General features: G+C 53.0%; 1 protein-coding gene across 1 annotated transcript in view; it reads left to right on the top strand.

Moving 5' to 3' along the window:
• CAMK2A (calcium/calmodulin dependent protein kinase II alpha) overlaps nt 1-25,358 on the top strand; it is a 62,187-nt gene that overhangs the window by 12,987 nt on the left and 23,842 nt on the right. Inside the window, exons 2-10 of the mRNA XM_029218327.1 lie at nt 3,367-3,461; nt 11,410-11,469; nt 18,163-18,217; nt 19,105-19,170; nt 19,283-19,355; nt 22,341-22,443; nt 23,761-23,844; nt 23,989-24,083; nt 25,160-25,282. Of these exons, the coding sequence (XP_029074160.1) occupies nt 3,367-3,461; nt 11,410-11,469; nt 18,163-18,217; nt 19,105-19,170; nt 19,283-19,355; nt 22,341-22,443; nt 23,761-23,844; nt 23,989-24,083; nt 25,160-25,282 (754 nt within the window). The remainder of the gene's footprint in view (nt 1-3,366; nt 3,462-11,409; nt 11,470-18,162; nt 18,218-19,104; nt 19,171-19,282; nt 19,356-22,340; nt 22,444-23,760; nt 23,845-23,988; nt 24,084-25,159; nt 25,283-25,358) is intronic.

The raw sequence follows: 25,358 nt of genomic DNA, 5'->3' as shown, positions 1-25,358 counted from the left end.
AGAATCCACCTGCCAATGCAGGGGACACGGGTTCAAGTCCTGGTCCGGGAAGATCCCACATGCAGCGGAGCAACTAAGCCCGTGCGCCACAACTACCGAGCCTGCGCTCTAGAGCCACGAGCCACAGCTACTGAGCCCGCGTGCTGCAACTGCTGAAGCCCGTACGCCTAGAGCCCAGGCTCTGCAGCAAGAGAAGCCACCGCAATGAGAAGCCCACGCACCGCAACGAAGAGTAGCCCCTGCTCGCCGCAACTAGAGAAAGCCCGCACGCAGCCACGAAGACCCAATGCAGCAAAAAAAAAAACAAAGATTCCCAAGGCATTCTGAAACAGCCAGTTTGATAACCATCGATCTAATGTCTTTATCTAGAATGGAGTTTTGTTTCTCTAGTGGAGAAATTATTTTTCTCCCTCCCTGCCTCACATCCTTCCTTTCTCCCTCACTCTATCCATCCATCCCTCCATCCAAGTTAATTAAACTCCAACTCTGGCCCAAGCATGAGCTAAATGCTGGTGAGTGAGACAAGCCCTCCTTCTCTGCTCCTCCTCTCCCTGGAGTTCGCAAAACCTTTCCCAGAAGTGACCCCTTGAAACATTCTCTCTCCTGGGGCTTCTGAGAATCATGGCCTCACACTGGGCAGAAACCTCCCTGTTTGGGTAGGGTGGGCACCTTTGAGAGACCAGTGTGTGCACCTTCCTCAGATATCTGTTCCTATTCCTAAAACCCCAGACTGAAATCTTCTCCCTGTCTCATTTCAGAACCTCTCACCTAAATCTGCCTCCCGTTCCTATAGTAACATTTATGGAGGCCCTGTTGGTAGGTAGCATTGGGTACCTGGGCATGGGTGTGGAGAACATTCCAGTCCTGGCCCTCAGGAACCCTCCGTCTGGTGCACAGACAAGCTGAACGAGCAAGCACAGTCTTAGGCTAGATGGGGAGGTGTGGGGTGCTCTGGGAGCACAAACAACGGGACATGTCGCCAGGAGGCTTCTCAGGGAGGGGCACCCGGTCTGCTGCTCTCTCCAGGTGGAGGACAGGCAGGGCTGCACACCCCACGGACGGTCTGTTGCTGTGCCCATGAATTCTGGCCTTCCTCAGCTTTCCTACGAGGTCATATTTCCTGGTCTCTAGCCCTCCTCCCAGACCCTTCTTACTTATCCTTCGCCACAGTTTCCCACCCATTCCGTTCATGCTGCCCGGACACGAAGAAGCCAGTGACACAACGCCCAGGGGTGTGTGTAGAGCAAGCATCTCCGCCAGCCTGCGGGCTTTCTCGGTGCCTGCCAGCGTCCGCCCCTGCTCCCATCAGCCTCATTTTTGTGGCTTGGACCTGCCTGTGTGCTTAGGAGAGGGGATCAAAGTTTGAAGGATATGGTGGGGTGAGGCCATTTCAGGAACTTGGGCATTCAGGCCAGCAAGCGGCAGGCTCCCTGGGTGGAAGAGAAGTCAAAAACCTGGGGGAGGAAATACCTGAGTTCTAGACATGACATGGCCTGTAGCTAGCTGTGTGACCTTGAGCAATCAATCTACCCTGAGCTACACTGAAGCTCAAAATCTTGGGCTCCGCCTCAGACTTAAGGAATCAGAATCTGCCTTTTAAACAAGATGCCTGGGTAATTCATATGCACATTAAAACTGGGGAAGGCTGCCCAGGAGACTTGCTTCTTGACATTAGCCAGTGGTTAAGGTGGTAATGGTGGTGACCACAGGTAGTGTCTGGCCCCTTAGGGGGCCTCCTCTGCGATGTGAAGGGGTTGGACCAGCTGACCTTTGTGGTAGAGGGTATAACATGGCACCTAGATGACAGATCTAGCCCTCAAACTAGTTTTGTTTGGCAAAATACTGTGTTTAAATTTTTTGGAATAAGGTACCAGTATTTAAAAATTGGGAAATGTCACGAAAATACCCAGACTTCCAGTTTTTCTCGAAAAATCAAACAATCTGGGAAATGGGCCACATTCCACATGGCAACAATGTCTTCTATGAGCAGTGAAACCCACAGCCCTTGCTCCAAGTTCTCCCAGCCACGAATACGTTGAAGATAAAAACCCAGGAGTCTCTTAAAACATGAAAAACTGCTCAGCTTCGCTCTTGATATGAAAATTCCAAATCAAATCTACACTGAGTCACCACGTTCCACATCTCACTAGCAAAGATATGAAAGTTTGATAACACGTTGTGTTGACAAGGGTGGAGGAAAATGGTCCCCTCACATACTAGTACGAAAGTCAGTTGGTACACCTCTAAGATGGATCATCTCTCATTATCTATCAGAATTACCACACAACACCTACCCTTTGACCAAATAATACCGGTTCTAGAAGTTTAGTCGAAGACACTTGAACACATGGGAAATGTAATGCACGCATACAAGGTTAGTCATTGCAGCACTGTTTGTAATAGCTATAGATCGGAAGTAACCTAATTGCCCATCGACAGGGGACTGGCTAGGTAAGTTATAGGACAGCCACATGATTAAATGAGGAACTCTTTTTTTAAAAAACATTTATTTATTTTTAAATTTTTATTGGAGTAGAGTTGGTTTACAACAGGAACTCTTTATGTTATAATACAGAAGGAGGATCTCTAAAAAATTTCTGGGGCTTCCCTGGTGGCGCAGTGGTTGAGAGTCTGCCTGCCGATGCAGGGGACACGAGTTTGTGCCCTGGTCCGGGAAGATCCCACATGCCGCATTGCGGCTGGGCCCGTGAACAATGGCTGCTGAGCCTGCGCGTCCTGCGCGTCCGGAGCCTGTGCTCCGCGGCGGGAGAGGCCACGGCAGTGAGAGGCCCACGTACCGATAAAAAAAAAAAAAAAAAAAAAAAATTTCTGAAAAAGAGGAGAATGTATAACAGCATGCAAGGTCCAGTATCCAGTATGGGGGAGAGTATCTGTGGAAAGATGCTCTGGTAACACTGGCCATCTCTTGGGAGGGGACTTTGGAGACTAGGGTACAGGGATGGGGAGGACTCTTTTAACTATCTACACTTTTGTGCCTTTTGAACTTTGAACCATGTCAATGTGTTACCTACTCAAAGAATAAAAAACTGAAAATTTCCAGGGACCTAGATTCTATGATTCTAACACTGCATGATTCTAATGTTTTAGAATTCGGTGAACCTAACTTATTAGGACTCTACAAGTCTCATGTCTCATGAGGCCAAGCTCCTAAAGATTTACTACCAGTGGTACGCCTGGGTCTCCAGGCCTACTCCGTCCCTGAATCGGGCCCCAGCATCCCCTACGAGCCCAAGCAGCACTGAGCGAGGGCTCCCTCCCAGCACGGTGCAGCTGCACGAACTGTGGTGTCTCTTGGGAACGCAGCCCTTGGGCCCTCCCTCACCCTCTTTGCCTTCTCTGTCCTAGGGGAGCCTTCTCAGTGGTGCGCAGGTGTGTGAAGGTGCTGGCTGGCCAGGAATATGCTGCCAAGATCATCAACACTAAGAAGCTCTCGGCCAGAGGTAGGCGGTGGATCCGTGCCTGGCCTGCCCTCCGGGGCTCTCCTCCCTTCAGCCCTCCCTCTACCCCTTGGGTTAGAACCAGGATCTGGGTCTGTCCGCCTGGATGTTGCTGCTGTCAGAGGTGGGGGCTCTTCTTCCTGTGGGTATGATGAGAATAGACACCTCCATATTCCTTCCTTAGAGGGTCTGGGCTGGAGGCCACAGCCTCTCCCACAAGCCAGGCTCTCTGCCCCTCATCCACCCATGCAGGTAAAGACTAAGGTGGTAGGTAGGCCTTCCTTTCCCTGCTTTTCTGCCGCTTGCCTCCATTCTCACCGCCAGACCTCTGTACCTACCTTTCTGTCTACCTGGATGCTCTTACCTGGCTCCTTACAAGGATAGCTCTTTCTCAACCTTCAGGTCTCAGTTCAATGTCACATCCTTTGAGATACTTCCCTGACCCCCAGACCTGAGGGGGACTTCCCCATTTTATATCTCTCATTACTGTTTCCTCTCTTTGTGGCTTTCTATCAACCTGGAGGTATCCCATTGACTGGCTTGGTGCCTTGTTTAATATCTATGTTCCCTCATGACCATAAGCACCAAGAAGGTGGGAGTGGGTCTCATTCCTTATATACGCCCAGCACCCAGGACGGCGCCCGACGCGTCTGGGGGCTCAACCAGTGTCCCGTGAACTCCAAGTGCACTCGGCTTCAACCAAACCAGTCCACCCTCTGGTCCCTATATACTCCCTTGGACAGTGGCTTCCAAGCCTGGAATCCCCTGGAGAGCTTCAAACACTCCTGATGCCTGGATCCCGCAGGTTGCGATTTAATTAGTCTGGGCTGCGACTTGGGTTTTGGAAATGATCCCCAGGTAATTCTAATTAGGAAGTGGTCCTAAACCAGTAACATCAGCATCACCAGGAGACTGTTAGGAATGCAAATGCATGATTCCAGATATAAGGAATCAGAACCACATTTTTGTTTTGTTTTGTTTTGTTTTTTGTTTGGTTTTTTTGCGGTATGCGGGCCTCTCACCGCCGCGGCCCCCACCCCGCTGCGGAGCACAGGCTCCGGACGTGCAGGCTCAGCGGCCATGGCTCACGGGCACAGCCGCTCCGCGGCATGTGGGATCCTCCCGGACCGGGGCAGGAACCCGTGTCCCCCGCATCGGCAGGTGGACTCCCAACCACTGCGCCACCAGGGAAGCCCCAGAACCGCATTTTAACAAGACACTGGTGATTTGTATGGACGTTAAAACTTGGAACGCCTGCACAGAAGCTTTGCTTCTTGCCCTTAGCATGTGGTTAGGGCGGTAATGGTGGTGACCATAGTCAGCGCGTTGGGGGAGGATTATCTTCAAAGATCTCCGCGCTAGGGCTTCCCTGGTGGCGCAGTGGTTGAGGGTCTGCCTGCCGATGCAGGGGACATGGGTTCGTGCCCCGGTCCGGGAAGATCCCACATGCCGCGGAGCGGCTGGGCCCGTGAGCCATGGCCGCTGATCCTGCGCATCCCGAGCCTGTGCTCTGCAACGGGAGAGGCCGCAACGGTGAGAGGCCCGCGTACCGGAAAAAAAAAAAAAAAAGATCTCCGCTCTGAATGGTGGGTCTTTGCTGCCTTGGGGACCCCCAGTGGGTGGAGGACGTTCTGTTGGGTGAGGCGTGTACAGGTGCGGTCTGTGCAGCCCATGGCTTGTGCAGCGTGGAAGACATCGTGTGAGGGATTGGTGAAGTGTCCAGGTGTTTGCCTGGCATAGTGGCAGCTGTGTCTGGGCCAGGGCCCAGCAGGTGTGATTTCACAGAGGCTGGCACAGGATGCACATTGTCTCCCGCAGGCCTCCCAGCATGTTCCGTGTTGGACTGTGTGCTGCTGCCTTTCATCTCTCTGGCTCAGTGTTGCTGGGAGCCCAGTGCTTTCTCCTAGTTACTGAACCCCCCCCCCATAGGCAGACCAGTGTCCTTCAGGGACGAGAGGCTGGGCTGGGGGTGGGGGTGGTGCTCTGAAGACCAGGGCCCGCCGTGCCACACAGTCCACATGAACGCTGGTGTGGAAGGGCGAGACCTGTGGAAGGTCAAGGGCCAGAGCTGGGGGCAGGGAGCCAGGGCTGGCAGGAAGGCCAGTAGGAGCGCTGCCTCACCCAGTTGCTGGGACTTGCCTTGCCGTTGCTGTGTGACTAGTGGCTGTCTGGTGCCCTCTCTGTGCTTTACATCACTATTGATCAAGGGAGATGTCCCAATCCCTGAGATACAGAGGGGGCGGGACTAGAGCCACGGCTTGGGGTGATTGGTTGGGTTGCCCCCAAAATGAGGGAGGGTCAGAAACCAAGGTCTTGGGACTTCCCTGGTGGTCCATTGGTTAAGGCACTCCTGCCTTCCAATGCAGGGGTGCAGGTTCAATCCCTGGTAGGGGAGCTAAGATCCCACATGCCTTGTGGCCAAAAAACCAAAATATAAAACAGAAGCAATATTGTAACAAATTCAATACAGACTTTAAAAATGGTCCACATCAAAAACATCTCAAAAAAAAAAAAAAAGAAAGAAACCAAGGTCCTCCCTGGATTCTGGGGAATCTTGGGCCAGTTCACCACATTCTCAGAGCCACAAGCACACAAGCACACGACAGAAGGAGACAGATGCATATGGGGGGAATGGAGGGAGCATTGCCTATTTTCTGGAAGGTGACTAAGCGTTCCAGGGACAGTGTAGACTCTGGGCTGTGCAGTAACTGCCCCCTCTCTGGATTTGAGGGGCCTTTGAGCTCCTGGGAGGAAGGCGCTCAGGCCTAGGTGAATGTGAAGTGTGGGAGTGGGGAGCTTCTGAGAGAACCTTCCCAAAGAAGTCTGCCAACTGCCAACGCTTTTCTCCCCAGCAGGAGATGAGGGGCAGAGCTTCTTTTAGCAGGTTTCTTTGTTTGCCACTCACAGTGCCTGGGGTGGGGAGTGGTTTGATGCTGAATATTTGGCAACACATTCCAAGCTTCTCCTGCTGGCACTCCCCCCACCCCCCCCACCCCCGTGACTTTGGCAGTTCCCAGAGGGGGGGCATGCCCCCGTGGGGTGTCGGTTCACTCCCCAGGGAGCTGTGTCTTCCCCTTCTCCAGGGGGTCAGCCTCTTCTATCAAGCGTTTCCCAAACCCTGGAGAGAATTTTTGTATCTATTTTTAAACTACTCTTTTATATAAAATGCTCATAGTATAAACAATTCGAGGAAGCCATAAAGACATGAAATGAAGGTAAAAATATTTTCCTGTCCCAGTCCCTGCCAAATCCCCCTGGGGGCCTTTTGAAAAATACAGCTGCCCCAGTTCCACCCCTGAGGGTGTGGGATTCAGGAGGTGAGGCCCAAGCGCTTGCATTTAAAAAGTCCTGTCAGCAGTGACAACAGCCAGTACACGCTCAGCGCCAGCTCCCTGCCAGGGGCTCTGGAATCTTCCTAGCTATAGCCTCACCAGGCAGGCACACACAGAATTCATCAACATTTTAGGGCATGCTGGGCAAGCGGACGTGGCTGGTGCCGCCGGAGGTGACTGGCCCTCATACAGCGACCTCCGTTAGCCCCACTGTCCACCTGGGCACTGAGGGGTCACTTCCTCGGCTCCCCGGCCATCAGTCCCAGGACACTGGGTGGGAAGCACGGGGTGAGATCATTCAGGCTGCCCCTGAGCTTCAGGTCCATGCAAGGGAGCCTTCGAAGAGGCAGTAAGACACGTCTTTCCGGTCTCTCTCATCTCCTTCCCCACCTCTGCCTGGCACTCCTGGCCCTCGGGATTATTTCTCCAACCTCCTAGGATCTGGAGGCTCGTTGAAGTCCTGTGGGGGTAGGGGACATTTTCTGTTCCGAGACTCAGAGGTCTATTTTCTGCCCTGGTTCCTGTGCCTCTAGCCAGAATCCCGATGCCCACCTGCCTGCTAGAGCCCACCCCCTCTGCAGGCAGAGCCCTCAGGCTGCCTGACTGCACTTCCCGGGGCTCTGCTTTGCCGCGCTCTGCCCTGCTGGTACTGTCTGGCCCCAGGAACCTCTCCCCAGAGTTTCCACCCACCTGCTGCCTGCCGAGCTCTGGGCAGGGCTGGCCCCCTTAACCCCAATATCTTGCCCCCAGGCCTGCCTCAAGGGACAGAGGGAGAAGATTCACAAAGCATTTATCATAATGGACATTGGGAGCAAGTCTTCCTGGTACCCAGGCAGGAGGCTGCAGACTAGCTTCTCTCAGACCCCTCACCGTCATGGGCCTCTACTGAGCTGGATGGATTAATTTATCAATTGTGAGAATGGGAGGCAATATAGTACAGTAATTATGAACATGGGTCGAAATCCCAGCTCTGCCACTTCTTGGCTATGGGAACTTGGACAAGCTGCTGTGTGGCTCTAGGCCCTGGGAACAAGGCAGAGACCAGCAGACAAGGTCTTGCTCTCATTGCACCTGTTTTCTACAGGAGGGAGACTGAAAAGAACATTAAACACACAAGTAGGCTGGGTAATTTCAGGTAGCAATGAGTGTTACAAAGAAAATAAGACAGGGTAATGGGGAAGTGTTGGGGCTAGAGGGACATTCAGAAAAGGCAGCCGGGGAAGCTCTCTGAGGAGGTGACATTGTGCTGGGACCTGCCTGAAAAGGAGGCAGCCATGAGAAGACCCAGGAGGAGAGTGTTCCAGGCAGAGGGCGCATCAGGTGCAAAGGCCCTGAGGTGGGAAGGGGCTTGCAGTGCCTGAGGCCGCAAAGGAGGCCAGTGTGGCTGGAGCGTCAAGGCCAAGGTGAGGTCGGACCCAGCACCCAGCAGTCTTCGTGGATGTGGTGAGGAGTTTGGATTGTATTATAAGTACATTAGGAAGCTGTTGGCAAGTTTGAAGTCAGTATCTAATTTATATTTTAATAAGAGGTCTGTGGCTGCCCAGGACTATTGGCTGGGGGTTGGGGGGAGTGTTCAGGAGTAGTTTCTCAGAGCTCTGAGTTGGAATAAGGCTTGATCACCTTGATGACCACCTTGATTTTGATAAAGAGACTGCTCCTTTAGCACTGGCCTCGGTTTCCCCATCTGCCTAATGGAGCAAGGCCTCAGAGGTCAAGAGGAACTCAGTCCCTACATTTCTTGAGGTTCCCTACATATTAGAAAATGAAAACATTTCAGAGTTACAAAAGTTATTGTATAAAGTACATGTTTACATTCAACAAATTAATGATTTTAGCGCTGAGATTTGCGATGCAGTGTAATTGTACCATGCACAGACGATTACAAGATTTATAAAAAGAGTTAGTTCCTAGCTTTTCCAGCAGTGAGGTCTGGTAACCAGGCACATTTTCTTTTTTAAAAAAATAAATTTATTTATTTATTTATTTAGGGCTGCATTGGGTCTTCGTTGCTGTGCATGGGCTTCCTCTAGTTGCGGCGAGTGGGGGCTCCTCTTCCATGCGGTGCGTGGGCTTCTCATTGCAGTGGCTTCTCTTGCTAGAGAAGAGCCACTAGAAGAGCACGGGCTCTAGGCTCGTGGGCTTCAGTAGTTGTGGCTCGCGGGCTCCAGAGCACAGGCTCAGTCGTTGTGGTGCACGGACTTAGCTGCTCCACAGCATGTGGGATCTTCCCAGGCCATGGCTCGAACCCGTGTCCCCTGCTTTGGCAGGCGGGTTCTTAACCACTGAGCCACCAGGGAAGTCCCCAGGCACACATTTGAAGCTGTGTGACGAACGTTTTCTTCTTTCAGTCCTGTCAGTGTAGCTGCTCCCGGGTGACCTCGCGTGGAGAAAAACATCAGAATTCTGGATTTAGATCCTTTATCCCTTGAATGTGTAGCCTGGGTCAGGAGGCCCCCAGCCCCCACTGATAGGCCCCACTTTGAGCTGCCTGGTTTCTGGTTCTGCTGGGGATGGGTGAGTGGGGGGCAGGGTTTGGGGCTGGGGAGGGTCCAGCCTTCCTCAGCTCAGGGATGGACCTTGACCAGCCCTGGATGGGGATCCCCCTCCTTTGCCTGGGAATCAGCTTTCCTCCCCCCACCCTGGAGGATATGGAAGGATGCAGAGAGGGAAGAGGAACCGAGGGATACCCCTAAGCCTGGACCAGCCTCCCCTCCCCTAGCCTGTAGCCGCCTTTAGCTGGGGAGTGGAGCTTCCACTCTATGGAAGGAGGATTGGTCTTAATTGCTTTGCTGATGGAAAAGCCACATTTCAGTATTGATCTTGGTTTCTGCAGCCCTTGGAGGATGGCTGGTGACTCCTCTAATGGAGGGGGAAGGGGAGAGGGGAGCTGGCTGCCTGGAGACAGGGCTGGGACTTTCTCCATCCTCATCATCCTCCCTGGTGCCCACCTGCTTTGGAGAGGCCATTCAGAGACAGGGGTTCTAGTCCTGGCTCCGCTTCTGAGTGTCTGTGTGAGTTCCCTCCTGTGGGCCTCAATTTTCCCATTCGGGAATAGGGGGCAGGTGGAGGAGGTGGTGATGAGTCAGGGTGTGGAAAATGGGACAGCACCGGGTTGTTTTTTGTTGTTGTTTTGTTTTGTTTTTTGCCGTGACACACGGCTTGAGGGATCTCAGTTTTCTGACCAGGGACTGAACCTGGGCCACGGCAGTGAAGGCCCGGAATCCTAACCACCAGGCCACCAGGGAACTCCCTGACTTAAGGTTTTAAAGCTTACGCCTGGAGCCTGACTGCCTGAGTACAAAGCGTGCGGCCACTGCTCACCACGGTGTGACTTTGGGCCGCATACTTAATCTCCCTGAACCTCTGTTCCCTCCTCTGTAAAGCCAGCACAATGGTAGCACCATCCTCAGAGGATTGTCATGAGGGCTTACATAGTCCGCATTTGCGACTGGCTCCTTTTATATACTGTTTTGTTTTTTAAAATTAAGGCATTAAATACCGAATTGGAGAAAAGCACCAAAAAGGAAATTGCAAAATGCTTAAAATGGGGACAGGGATGCCCATAGCCCCGGGCTGTTGGGAGGACTGAGTGGGGTCACGGGTGGGGTTGCTCTCAGCAGCCTCAGTATCAGAGACCACAGGTGCAGACCCCAAGCAAGGCCTCTCTCCCAGGTGGGCAGGGAAATCCAGGGGACTCGGACAAAAGTCCTGAGAAGCAGATGGGAGATCTCTGAGTAAGCCCTGAGGCTGCCATGGCCAAGTTCTACCTGCAGATTCTTTGGGGCTCTCTGTGTCCCCGGTCCCAGCTCCTCTCACGGGAGGTGGCTTCTGTGAATTAATACGGCCCTTCTCCTGCAGAGAATTCCCACTCCCTTAGAAAGTTTCGTTCATTCAGTCGTTTGTTCTTTCATTCAGTTGTTTCTTGAGCACCTACTATGGGCCAGGCATTTGGGTAGATGCCACAGGCACAACAGAGACCAAGTCCTCGTCCTCAAGGACAGCGATCTCCCTGAGACAGAATGGGACGTGCTGTCCAGGGGCCCCGAGAGCACAGAGGAGGAGCCCATACCAGGTGGTAGTCAGGGCAGGCTGCCAGGAAAGGGCGACATCGAAGGATGGGTAGGGGTGAATGACAGCCGGTGAGGAACAGGTGGGAGGCTGAGAGGGAGCTTTCCAAGCTGAGAGAACCGCGTGTGCGAAGGCTCCAGAGTGGGAGGGCTGAGCAGCGCGTGCCTGGAGAGGTGAAGTTCAGCAGTTCAGTCCGTCTGGGGTGTAGTGTGAGGGGCAGGGCTGGAGGAGGGGCAGCTGGAGCCTGTTGTGGGAGTGGGGATGTTCCAGGCTGCCTGGAGCTTGGCTCTGATACAGGAAAGAGATGCCCCTCGTTTGAGAGCCCTGAAAGCCAAGGGAGGGGAAGGGACTTCTGCGTCACTGCAAACCCAGCCTCTCTCTCTTTCGCTGCAACCCACTGCCTTCCTGGAGGACCCAGAGGCTCTGCCCAAAAGGCGAGCTTGCCCGGGGGCCCAGGTGCTGTCCTGGGAGGTGGAGGCTGTGAGGAGGGAGAGATGGGATGGGTGGAGGCTCCTCCCTCACCTGGACTCACCTGGGCATCTGTGTTTCAGACCACCAGAAGCTGGAGCGTGAAGCCCGCATCTGCCGCCTGCTGAAGCACCCCAACATTGGTGAGCGTGGGGGATGGGTGAGGGGTACAGGTGGGGCCTGGCCCAGCTCCCCTGCCTGCCCTGGTAGGTGTTTGTTGAGGGGAGCGGGTAGCTGCTCTCTTCTCGGGGACTGAGGCGATAGAGGTGGGAAGGGGTGTGTCTTGGTTTCCGTACTCCTCGGAGAGCAGCTTGGTTGGGGAGGGAAGGTGAAGAAGGGGCCCTTCCTCCCAGCCCACGCTGCCGGCAGCCTCCTTCAGAAAAGCTGTTTCAGGAAAACTCCCCAAGCTCTGAGAGAGACGAAAATAGGCCAAGCTTGGCCTTGACCGGTGCAGCCCACTCCCCAAACCTACCCCCACGCTGAGTCAGCCTGGCTCCGTGGCCCTGCCCACCTGCATAGACCTGCAGCGCCGGCCTCTCCGAGGCCAGCCCCAACGCGGCCCCTGCCCAGGGTGGACTGAACACAGGCTGCATGGAGCGGCTGAGCCCAGGGAGGGCAGGACGGCGCTGAAAGAGCACATCGCTACCTGATCTCCCCTCCCCCACCCCTGCACAACTGGGGGGCTGCGTCCCAGGCTGGCAGGGTTCTGAGTCATGGAGGGGAGGGAGTGCAGAGTCTAGATATAGTTCTGTCAGGGAACGGCTGTGTGACTTTGGGTAGGAGCACTACCCTCTCTGAGCCACTTCTCCCATCTTCACAAGGAGGGGACTGTCTGGACCAGCTGGGCATCTTGTTAAAAGGTAGATTCTGGTTGAGTGGGTCTGGATGGGGCCTGAGGTATTGCATTCCTAACACACTGCAGGGTGATGCCACGGCTGCTGGCTCACCAACCACACTTGAGGAACAAGGTCTAGGTGCTCTGTAAGGAACATTCCAGCTCTGACAGCTACCAAGCCTTCTCCCTCAGGAGGCAAGCATCTCTCTATGTCCAGGGCCCCAAGGGTTAACTTCCCTGATGAAGAGAAGCATCTCCATCTGCTATTTATACCCAGAAGGCACCTCCCCTTTCCCAGTGCCTGGGAAAAGGAGCAGAACTGTACACACGGCAGCTAGAGGTTCCAGGGCTAGAATCGGAGAAGGGGTGGCAAGGTGGCTGGCGGGGAGCAACCCTGGTTGGATCCTGGCACCTGACCTGTTTATGACCGTGGGCAGCTCCTACCCTCTCTGGGCCTCCAGCTCCCCAACTGTACAATGGAGGGGGTCATGAGTGGTCCCTGACTATATAATCCCATGGTGCTTAGAAAGGCCATCAGTCCTGGAGGAAGGAGGTGGGGAGTGTGTGTGTGTGTGTGTGTGTGTGTGTGTGTGTGTGTGCGCGCGCGCGCACGCGTGCGCCACTACACAATTGCAGCTGTCTCAGGTCAACGCTGCCTCCTCCTTCGCCCGCTCATTCCCAGCTCTAAAGGGGAGGAGTAAGTTATGGGCTCTGGGGCTGACAGACTGCAGCTCAGATCCTGGGTTTGCTGCTTAATTGCTGTGTGATCCATGACATGTTGTTTAACTGCTCTGAAGCTCAATTTTCTCATCTGGAAAATGGAAATGATACATAGCTTGTAGGATTATGATGATCACATAAAGCATGGTACAATAACAACCCCCCGTAAGTGCTTTATTATCATTAAGCTGCTCCACTTTTTCTCAGTCTATACCCTCCCACAGAGCAACCTTACCTGAAGTCTTGCCTCTTGCCTAAATCTTCGTATGATTCTTATTCCTTTGAGCCATGAAGATTTTGAGTCATCAGTTTGGGGCATTATATATAACACAGTGGTTAAGACAATGGAGTTTGTAGTCAGACACACCTGGATTCAAATCCCAGCTCTGCCTTTTTAAAAATTTATTTATTTTATTTATTTATTTTTGGCTGCGTTGGGCCTTCGTTGCTGTGTGCGGGCTTTCTCTAGTTGTGGTGAGCGGGGGCTACTCTTTGTTGTGGTGCACGGGCTTCTTATTGCAGTGACTTCTCTTGTTGCAGTGCACGGGCTCTAGGCGCACGGGCTTCAGTAGTTGCAGCACGTGGGCTCAGTAGTTGTGGCTCACGGACTTAGTTGCTCCACGGCATGTGGGATCTTCCCAGACCAGGGCTCGAACCCGTGTCCCCTGCATTGGCAGGCGGATTCTTAACCACTGCACCACCAGGGAAGTCCCCCAGCTCTACCTTTTATACGGTGTTTGAATTTGGGCAGGCTATGAAGCTCTCAGACTCAGTACCCTTCTCTGTGAAATGAGGATAACCATGCTACTCACTTTCTAGAACTGTTGTGAGGGTTAAGTGAGATATTGTAAGTAAAGCACTTAGCACAAGCCTGGCAGGTGGTAAAATCTCAGAAATGGCAGCTATCATCTTCATCATCGTCACTGAGTCATTTACTCCATTTGTTCACCTGATGTCAAGGGCATCCGAGGCCCCACCATGTGCCAAGGCCTCTGCTAGTCTCTGAGGATGTGCGGAAGAAATGAGGATGGGGGCGATTGCCCTGGCGGTCCAGTGGTTAGGACTCCTTGCTTCCACTGCAGGGGTTCTGGGTTCAATCCCTGGTCAGGGAACTAAGATCCTGCAAGCCGTGTGGTGCAGCCAAAGGGAAAAAAAAAAAAAGAAATGGTGGGGAGGGGGTGGGGGTGGCTGATGGACAGGGACGTGGAGAGCAGAGCTGAGATCCAGAACAGGAAGACACTCAGAGGAACTTGAAGCTATTGTTAGGGCTGGAAGTGTCCTTGGAGGGTACCGCTTCCTGAGCCTCCAAGCATCTCAGTTCAAAGTAGATTGGAATCTGCCCAAAGAAGTGCAAAGAGGTCCAGATGTGGATGCAGAACCCGAGAAGTGGGTCCGTGCCCAGAGAAACTAGGCTGAGTCCTATTCAGGCTGCTTGGTGAGTCCAGCCAAGGTCACTGCCCAGCCACACACAGGGGACTAGGTCAGGGAGGTCCCTGGCTCAGCACAGGTGGGTCCAGCTGTGCTACGCACAAAGCATTTACCTCCTAGATCCTGCTTCGGGGAGGATAATACTCTATTCTCTGTACCATTAGCACCTGCCGTTGAGGCAGACCCGCCCCTGAACCCCAAAGGCCGCCCCAGGGAGCAGGAGACAGCATGAGAGTTTAGCAGGTGATTTGGGGTGGCCAAGGGAAGTGAGGTTAGTCAGTGATGAAGATGATGTCTTCATTTATTAAGTTCTTCCTAGTGCCAGGCACTGTGTTGAGTGCTCTGCGAGCATCACTGCATTAACTCCCCACACCAGTCCAGTGCAGTGGTATTAGCACTGCTGCTAGAAGAGGAGGCTCAGAGAGGTTATGTAATTTGCCCAAAGTTACACAACTTCTAAGAGGTGGAGCCGGAAGGCAAACCCAGAAAGTCTGACTGCAGAGCCCATGTTCTCAGTCCTTCTGTGACTATCAGGAGTGTGCTGCTGGGGGGTGGGGCGGTGGCCAGGGGGTCAAATAGACCCTTCAGTTTCAAAGAAAACAATGGTAACTGTTGGAAATAGGACAGGAGTGTCAGAAGTTCATGAATCCAGCTACACAAATGAAAACTAGGTTACAGATTTGTTTGCTCTTTGACCAGCAGTGACAGCATAAATCAATGAGCACAGACATGCCAGCCTCCCCACCAGGAGATGGGACTGTTACATAGGCCATGGCCCTTGAATCCTTGCCTCTCTTGGGCTCTGGGTTGAGTTTTCCCTGAGGACAGCTTCCATCCACGGGAGGCGAGGTTTTGTGTGTGAAAACAGCACTGAAATGAGGAGTCCTGTCTCCTGAGCTCTGAGCCATGATACAGCCACCTCTCGGGGATTGAAGCCAACTCCAGTATCATCCCGCAGGTGGAGGCTGGAATCCAGCCCATATCCCCCTCACCTGGCTGAGCAGAGGGCCAGCCTTTTACAATCAGCACAAAGGCACCATCTGAGCTACAGGCAGCTCTGGATACGCCCCTCGCCCCCACATTCTGTCCATTTCCCTGAGCCCTGAGGACCTTCTCTAAAAGGGGCTGAGGCTCCTGGCCAGAGGGTAGATCTGGAACCCCAGTCTTCTTGGAGCTCCTCCGAAATGGCTGTTGACCCAGTTCTAAAAGCTCTTTTTGAGACGGTTCTGGATGTAGCTTGGCTTCTCAGAGCTTCTCACACTCAGGAAAGAGGAGTTAAAACACCTGAGCAGAGTAGACGGGAAGGAGTCTGCTGCCCAAGAATCCTCTTGGAGGAAAGGGTGTTTTTCAAAACTTTGCCCTGATACACTGTTAATGCAAGTTTATGGTAGATGAATGAGAAGACTAATAATTTTAGAGGTATCTCCTATAACCTCAGCATCTAGAGCTAACATTGATGATATAGGCTTCCATGTAATATCTGATATCTGTACCTTCTCAAGTACACCTAAACGTATTACCTCAGGTCAGGTTTCTTAGAAGCAGAGCCTGAGGCAGGGATTCAGGTGCATGTGGTTTACTGAGGGTGTGCTCCCAGGGGAAGCCTGTAAGGGATGGGGTGAAGCAGGATGGAGGGAGGGGAGAGAACTGAGCAGAAACGTGGCCTCAGGTCAAGTCTAACTCTGACCTGGTCCCAGGTGGAGGGTGCAGTGGGGAGGCCTCTGGAACATAAACATCTGGAGTTGTCCCTCCTTGAGGAAAGGAGACTGGCCCTTTGCACAGACTCTGCCTCCCCACATTAGTCCATCATTGGCTGAAGGCTATAGGTAACCATGTGGGCAAGGTGGCTCCGTCAGCAGTGCACTATTCTCCAGAGAAGGAGGGCAACTGTGAGTGGTAAGCCAACCCACTGCAGCTGCAGGATGGCTGCACCATCTTACTAAAGGGCGTCTGGGCAGGGCACCAATGTACAGTTGTCAGATTCTGCACTCAGAAAATACAGGATGCTCAGTTCAAAACACATACATTTCAAAAGTCAAGCCTATCTTTGCTTTGAAATGCATTAACAAATTGAAATAGGTTAAAGGATGAAGGGATAGATAGAAATATAATAAAGTAAGTATAATAAGACATTAATGATAGAACCCAGGGGGTGGGTACTTGGGTATTCACTTGACTCTGTTTGAAATTTTTTTTTTTTTTTCCCTGTACGCGGGCCTCTCACTGTTGTGGCCTCTCCCATTGCGGAGCACAGGCTCCGGACGCGCAGGCTCAGCGGCCATGGCTCACGGGCCCAGCCGCTCCGCGGCATGTGGGATCCTCCCAGACCGGGGCACGAACCCGCGTCCCCTGCATCGGCAGGTGGACTCTCAACCACTGGGCCACCAGGGTAGCCCTGTTTGAAATTTTTTATAATAAAATGTTGATAAATGATTAAAGCAGGATTATATTATATGTACTCTCAGGCTACCTACTTTTTAGTTTTGCTTTAAGATAGTTTAAAAACATCTTTCAGGTGCTCGCTTCGGCAGCACATATACTAAAAACATCTTTCAGTCATTATTTATAAATATATATCATTTAAGATTTTTAAAAGACATTTTATTTAAATTTGTATCCCCTTCATCCTCCATCTCTGATCCTCCTCTCTGTAGACACACTCTGGGGTATTTAATGCCTGCTTCTCCAAACTTTATGTGCCAATATGAGGGCCATAAGCTCTTTAGAGGGCTCAGTATTGAGTCAGAAATACATGTACATGGCAGGAATTCAGATGGCACTAGGGCTTACAGAGAAAAGTCACAACGACCCACAACCCCAGCTGTCCCAATTCCCCTCCTCAAGGCACCCTCAGTGCCCACATCTCTGTATCCTTCCAGAGAGACTTATGCCGTACACAAGCTGAAATACATCCTTTCAGAAACGGACTATGCATACTGCTTTGCTCTTTGCTTTTTCACCAAACAGCATAATTTAGAGATGATTCCAAACCAGTGGATACATAACTGCCACATTATTTTAACAGCTGTGTAATTTTCCATTGTGCAATGTACCGTAATTCTTTGAGCCCACACCCCCCTCCACGGCCATTTTTAAGTTGTGGTGCAGGGAAGGACATGAACTTGTCCTGGGAGAACTTGTCCTTGGCTGGCAGGGTGTGGGACCCCACCACAGAGTCAGCCCCAGGCCTTGGGCCCCCTTTTTTTTCCCAGAAGCTCAGGGGGTAATTTGGAAGCTCTGGGCTCCTGGGAGCTCTGCCTTTGCTCTTGGTAAATGAGGTATGAAGAGATGACAGTTTCTCAGCAGCCAGAACTGAGGGACCAATGTCATTCCCCCCTCCACCAGCTCTGCTGTCACCTCAGACCCGGAAGCAGAGCAGGGCCATTAGCACAGGGCCAGCACTGAGTAAACATCGATTGTGTGCCTCATGGAATTCTCACAAGAAGGCTGCGAGTCCAGGAGTTTCATTCTCATTGTCCAGGCAATGAAAGAGAGGCTCAGAAAGGGATAGCAATTTGGCCAAACTCACACAGCTAGCATAGTGACAGAGATTTGAGCTACAGGTCTTTCCATGACACTGGCCTTCCCAGCAGGGAAACTGAAGGTTGGAGTGGGAAGGGGACCAAACTTTGACCAAAGCATTGGTCTTTAGTCTTTAAGCCCAGGCATCTTTTGGGGATGCCTGATGTCAGTGATCCTTTGTTCATATGTATTTGTCAAGGCACCTGGCAACTGGTTTGTGCTCAGTGACTTTCAGAGAAACTGGAATGTTGGCTATTTGAGGGGTGAGAGGGAAGCTGGGAGTGGGGAGCCCTGTGTCCTGTGTAACCAGCTGCCTTGGCCCCTCCTACAGTCCGGCTCCACGACAGCATCTCCGAGGAGGGACACCATTACCTGATCTTTGACCTGTGAGTCTGGCCCCATCCTGGGATGTAGAGTGGGGACGGGGACAGCCTTGGCAGGGATGACCTCACTGGGTCTCTTGGCCTCAAGAGTCCACATGCCTCCTAGGTTGGGCTGAATTACCTCTTCTGATACAGAGTTTCCCGAAACACGGTCGGCCTGCCACCTGAGCAGTGCAGGCTGGTTTTCCTGACACACCAACAAACACTTTTAACTTCCATCATCATATATTTAGTTTCGTTTCTATTTGTGGCCAGTGATGCTGGTCTTCCGTTTCTAGTGGTGATATAAAGTTTCCTTTTGGAATAAATTTAAAGTTTGTAAAGCCAGTCAATTGAATGAAAAGCAAACATGAGCTGAGAGGTCTCAGTGGCTCCTGGTCTCATGGGTAAAGGACAATACTTGAGACAATGGGGGAGTCTGTGCATGTCAGGGTGGGGGGATGTGCAGGGGGGCTATAGGAAATCTCTGTACCTACTGCTCAATTTTGATGTGAACCAAAAAATTCGTTCACAAAAAATTTCACCACGTTCACCAAAAATTTAGCTACCCCCTCTCCCAAAAACTAGTCTATTAAAAAACAAAAAAGCTCCAGTCATTGGGTTTCCAGGAGCCTAATGAATCATAATGACGTGTTCTGAGTGTCTCACCCCCAGTTCTAACCTCAGCCTGGCTCTCCCCAAGGGTGGATGGGAGAGAGGTCAGTGGAAGGGTGGGCTGGAAGTCAGGAAGGGGGTTGTAGTGGGGAGCACCCCTGTGGCTTCTAGGGCCCCTCCCTTTGGGCCTGAGGTTCTGAGGTCCCTGGGCCCCACTCTTGGCTTCCTGGAGACTTTTCCATGAGACGTGGCCCCTGGGGCCTCTATGGGTGGTGACTCTGGGCCCGTCCCTGCAGCGTCACCGGCGGGGAGCTGTTTGAAGACATCGTGGCCCGGGAGTACTACAGTGAGGCCGATGCCAGGTGAGTGCCAGGTGCAGCCTGGCAATGGTGCCTGGGGGCAGGGCACTCCCTCCTGCTGGTTCCCCAGGGGAGGCCCGCCCTCACCCCCTGCCCCCTTCCTCTCTCTCTTCAGTCACTGTATCCAGCAGATCCTGGAGGCCGTGCTGCACTGCCACCAGATGGGGGTGGTACACCGGGACTTGAAGGTGAGTGACCCACCTGAGGGTGCGGCTCACCGGGAGCCTGCTCCTCCATTCCCTGCCCTTCCCTCCACCTGCAGAGCCAGGGGTACTATCAGAACCCCGTTAGCTTCCCTGAATTGGGCTGGGTGGGGAATATCTCCCCCACTCTTCAGATGAGGAAACCGGGCTCAGGGAGGTGGAGCATCTGGGCTGGCGACCCAGGTTTCCCGATTCCCAGCCTCAGGTGCTTTGTGCCAGGCCAGGTGAGAGGCAGCTAGGCCACCAAGGCTGGCTCTGGTGGAGTCCAAATCCCAGGTAGGCCACTTTCTAGCTGCACTGCCTCAGCTTCCTTATGGTGGGGGTTGCCCTAGCAACCTCGTTACAGGGTTGCTGAGGACGTCAAAGGAGACAGCACAGTGCCCGGTACACAGACGCGTTATCAGTCTTGCTTCTGGGCCTCTGAGGGGAGTGGTGAGGTAGGAAGACAGGCTTTGGGGCCCTCCGCGTCCTCCCTCTTCCCGCTTGAAGGAGATGGACTGCACTGAGCAGATGTGGAGTCTAAGCTTGGCACCAGCTGCACGGCCTTGCCCGGTCAGCACGTGCTTCACGGTGCTCCTCTGCTGGGCTTCAGGGCATCAGTGTGTGGTAGCTGCATAACACCACCCCCATTTTGCAGAGCGGGAAACTAAGGCCTAAAGAATCCAGGGGATTTGCCCGAGAACAGGCAGTTCAGTTGTGCCTGAGCTAGGGCTGGAGCCCTGGGCTTCTGACCCCAGATCCCATGCTCCCGGTGGGCTGGGACCAAAAGGCCACTCACTGCACCTCCTGCTTCTGCAGGTTGCCTAACCCTTCTAGGTGACTCTGCCAGGTGTCCATCAAACCTCTGCTTTTTGACTTTCAGTGACTATGAACTCACTTCTTATGGGGTAGCCCCTTGAACTACTAGGAAATGCTCCTTCAATCTTTCCCACTGTGGGGCTTCGCCTATGAACCCCAGGTCTACCCTTTGGGGCCACACAGAGGTCAGGCCTCCAGCTCAGAGCACCCTGGAGGCACGTGAGTGCCTTTGTAGTAGCTCCTAAGGCTTCTGCGGGCTGTTCTCCTCCATTCCCCCCTAGGATGGGATTTCCAGGCCTTCCTCATCCCGGGTACCCTCTCTGGGCATCCTGCAGTCAGTCCAGGTCCCTCTTTGGGGTGCAGTGCTCTGACCAGAAGCCCTGCTCACCTCTGTCACGAGCCATCTGTGGCTCTGCACCTGAGCCCAGGTGAGCTCCCAGTGTCTCAGTCTAGACCCGCAGGCAAGTGTGCACGCAAAGAGAGTCTCTGGTCAGACTGCAGGGCAGCTTTCCCCTAGGGCCTGTTCCCATTATAACCATAGCCCCTGCACGAGAGGAGGAACAGGGAGAGGCAGCACAAATTTAGGCCATTCCGGATAGATTAATTAGTGGCGCATTCATCAAATCAGGGCAGGACAGCTACTGAGACCCAGGACGTGTTGGGAACACTGTCCCCAGAGGACCAAAGAGGCCTTAACGAGGGGCAGAAGGAGCTATACTTGCTTGCATCCTGCCTAGTTTGGGGCAGTGAAAGGTCAGGTGTGGGACTCCTCGGAAGTCCCAGTAGGGAAGGGGGTCAGAAGAAACTAGCTGTCTCCAGGGACTCGGAGCCCCCGCTCTTCCTCCCCAAACAAAAAATATGAGTACTGATACTTATCAAGCATTTGTAGTCCACTGCGAAGTGCTTTACAGGGACTATCGTAGTTAATCCATATGCCACCCCACGAGGTAAGCATTATCCCCACTTTTTGGAGAGGAGACTAAAGCTCAGAGACGTGAAAGAATTTGCCTAAGTTCCACAGCATAGAAGTGGCAGCACTGGGAACAGAGGCTAGGGCTTTCTAACCGAAAAGTTCCCACTTTTAATACCTCTCTGCCCTGAGGAGGGGGATTTCCTGTCTTCCAGACCCAGCAGAATATGACAGCCTTCATGCCCCACAGACCAGGTGGCACATAGGAGGCCCCACATCTCTCAGCCTAGAGTGGTTCAGAGCACGGCTCTGGAGCCAGACTATGCCTCAATCTGGTTCTATCGGTTACTAGCTGTGTGATCTCAGTCAAGTCACTTAACCTCTCTGAACCTCAGTTTCCTCATCTTTATACATGTGATAAATACTTAAGTGCCTGCTATGTGCCGCCCACTGTTTTAGGTGCTGGTGATACATTGGTGGACAGAACACATAAGAAACTCATATTGTACAGAGGTGACAGATAATGAACAAGCACATAGACAGATGGGAAAACACATTAGAAATTGTGATGAGATCTATGAAGGTAACAACAAGGAGCTAAGACAGAAGAGACCTGTCTTAGATAGAGTAGTCACGGAGGGCTTCTTGGAGGGGGTGACACGAAGGTGAGAGCTGGATGATGAGAAGGAGCCAAACCTGTGACGCACGGAGGGAGAGCAAATCAGGCAGGGGGAGCAGGAAGTGCAAAGGCCCTGAGGTGGGAACAAGCGTGACTGTTTCAGGGGATGTAAGAAGGCCACTGTGGATAATGGAGATAATAATGCTTACCCCAAAGGGTTGATGAGATAATAAATGGAATGATGTATGCAAAACCCTGAGCCCAGGGGCTGGCACATAGTGGAAGCACAATAAATGTTGCTTCTTTTTCCTTATTGTGGTGATGGCTGTTTCCCCGCTGCCCCACCCCCACCTCAGCCCCAGAACCAAACTCTCAGGGAAGGGGAAGGAGGGGTTGGCAGGTTGAAGAAGGGTCTTCCTATGGCAGAAGGCGGAGGGCTACAGTGGGGTAGTCCCCTCTCTGGGAAGCTCAGGGTTCTGTGTTTGGGGCTGGGGGTGGGGGGTGGGGGGTGGGCGGTGTGCCTCTGGGTCGCTCAGCTGCTCCTCCTGTAAGCCCAGAGCTCCAGAGGTGAGGTTCTGAATCTGTTCACTGTCCTCTGGCTTTTTCCTCTCCCCCTTTCCCTCTTTTCTCTGGTCCTGGGAAGCCGGAGAACCTGTTGCTCGCCTCCAAGCTCAAGGGCGCCGCAGTGAAGCTGGCGGACTTTGGCCTGGCCATAGAGGTGGAGGGGGAACAGCAGGCATGGTTTGGTGAGTAGGGGCAGGGGGTGTCAGGGGTATTGGGGGCCAGCCTTGAGTTGACACGTCAGCCGCTAGGAAGCCTCTGCCCGAGCAGAGGAGGTGGCTATTGCCCCATCTGGGGCTCAGGGAGCAGAGCCCCCCTCCCTGCAGCTTCTGAGTCAGTGGGGGTCACCCACCCTAGCTCCCTGGGGGCCTGATGCAGGGACATGGTTGTCATTAAAACAGTATGTGACTTCTTCACACGCACATCCGGCACTGTTGGCTAGGGGCTTCCATGAGTTCCCCTAACAGCCTGGGTGCTAGATTATTATCCTGATTTTACAGATGAGGAACAGAGGCTAAGAAACTAAGAAAAGTTGTCTTAAAGGGAGACAAAAAGGGGTAGAGCCAGGATTTAAGCTCAGATGATCCAGTGTGCTCTGAGATTTTGGCATAATTGAGTCCTTTCAGCTATCTGGGGTTACTTTTTAGTGGGCAATGTTCATCAGTGGTTAAGAGCCAGAGCTCTGGGTTCAAATCCTGACTCTGCTACTTACAAGGTATATGATTTTGGGTGAGTCGTTTCACCTCCCTGAGCCTTTGTTTCTTTATCTATAAAACGGGGATAATAATAGTATGTTCCTTGGGGTGGTGTGGGGATTAAATGAGATCAGGCATAGAAAGTTCTCAGCCCTGCTTAGGACACACTCATTAAATAGGAACTATTCTCACAATTACTCGTTAAAACATTTTGGGTGTCCATTATTTCAACGAATCCTTCCAACAGTGCTGGGAGGTGTTTAGGATAGGAATCCCTAATCCGTTATTCATGGATGAGGAAACTGAGGCCCAGAAGGAAAAGAGACCTGCCTAAGTGACATAGGGCAAAGCCAATGTTAGGGACAGACCTTCTGCCATCCCAGGACCAGCTCCTGGAAGGGGTGGGGAGTGCGTGAGGGTTCAGCTCAGCCTGGAACTGACAGGCAAGGACATTTCACCTCTAGAGCCACCAGCGATTGATTGGTAGTGGTTGCCAGGAGCGTTGTGCTAGAAGTTTGTGACTCTGAGGCAGGACCCTGGGATGGATCAATGACTCTGCCATGAGGCTCTCGGCGCTGGGGGTGGGGGGGCGTGGTGACAGGTATACTCTGTCCTCGTCCACCTTGGTCTAGAGGCGTTGGTATCTTACCAGGCCAGGGCTTCCAGCCTTTGGCCGGCTCTGGGGGCAGGGGCCGTTTTCCCCATCTCCAGGGCAACCTCATCCCTCTTCCAGCAGGGTCTTGTTCCGGGTTACTTACTTGCCAACCTCTCTGTGTATGTCTGCCTGTCTGTGTGTCTGGGGAGCAGGGTTCGCAGGAACACCCGGATACCTCTCCCCAGAAGTGCTGCGGAAGGACCCATACGGGAAACCTGTGGATCTGTGGGCCTGTGGTGAGTCCATCCAAAGGCCCCTTAGTCCTCCTGGCTGCCTGACCCTCTGGTGCCCTGTCTGTCCTTTCCCATCGTTCTCCTCCCTCACCGCCCCCCCCATCACGACTCCTCATGAGGCTGAAGGTCTACTGGTTCTCTCCTCAGGGGTCATCCTGTACATCCTGCTGGTTGGGTATCCCCCGTTCTGGGATGAGGACCAGCACCGCCTGTACCAGCAGATCAAAGCTGGCGCCTATGATGTGAGTGTTGCTCCTGTCTCCAGCCTCCCTGTCATCCCCTGGGCCCCATCCAGTGAGAGCCAAGGTCCAGTGAGGCCAGAGACCCGAGGATGACCCTGTCCCACCCTCCCAGCCCATTTAGGCCTCCTGCCACTCTCTAGCTACGGGGTGGGGATGGGGTGAGCAGCAGGTGGAGCCTGAGGGCTGACTGGGGCCAGGTCATGAGCTGGCAGTGCCTAATGACTTGGGCATCTAAGGGATGGGATTTAGTCCATGGGGCCCCAGAGGGCAGAAGCAGCACCAACGTGGTGTGAGAGGTCAGGGGGCAGGCCCCAGGAGCCAGGTTCTCTCTCTATGTATAGAGAGATAGATACATACATACATACATACATACGTATATAGATATATGTACACACACATACACACATATTATATATTGTATATACAAATAGTAATAATAGCCAACACATATAGCAGTCTTCTAAATGCTTTCTATATATTACTACAGTTAATCCTCACACCAGTCATGACACAGGTACTATTGTTACCCCCATTTTACGGATAGGGAAACTGAGGCACAAAGAGGTTAAATAAATGCCCAGACCACTTAGCTAAGAAACGGTAGAGCTGGGATTTAAACCCAGGCAGTCTGGCTCTAGTGTCCATGCTTCTAACAACCAAGCTGTACTGCTTTTCTGCATGGCTGATGTCTATTGAGCTATATGCTACGTGTTCTATATCATATTTAATCCTCACAACATCTCTCGGGGTCACATGACTTGCCCAAGCTCACACAGCCCAGGAGGCAGAGCCAGGACTTGAACCCAAACTTCTGATTTTGAAGTCTGGGCTCTAACCACTGTCTGGCTGCTTTGCACATAAGGCACAGCTTCAGAAGAGCAGAGGGAGGCCTCCTTTCCCCGGCCATTGTTCTGATTTGTCCTGGGTTCAGGGGACCCTGCGCCATTTCCTGGTTGTGGACGCCCGAGTAGAAGGACACTAGGACCCCTGCCTGCTCCCCTGCCAGTCAGGGGCTGGGGGATCGCAGGGGTGGCCTGGGGTAGGCTGGGCAAACCTGGCCCCTCTGCCCCTTCCAGTTCCCGTCACCAGAATGGGACACCGTCACCCCGGAAGCCAAGGATCTGATCAATAAGATGCTGACCATCAACCCATCCAAACGCATCACGGCCGCCGAGGCCCTCAAGCACCCCTGGATCTCGGTGAGCCTTCCTCAGCAAGGCCCCTCCTGGGAGCCCCTCCAGACCTCAGGAATAAGGCCCCTACGGAGGCCTGGCC

The sequence above is a fragment of the Monodon monoceros genome, unplaced genomic scaffold (genome assembly GCF_005190385.1).
Source record: "Monodon monoceros isolate NGI ecotype Baffin Bay Population unplaced genomic scaffold, NGI_Narwhal_1 Super_Scaffold_12, whole genome shotgun sequence".
Taxonomy (NCBI): Eukaryota; Metazoa; Chordata; class Mammalia; order Artiodactyla; family Monodontidae; genus Monodon; species Monodon monoceros.
This window is presented reverse-complemented; position numbering and strand designations above follow the sequence as displayed.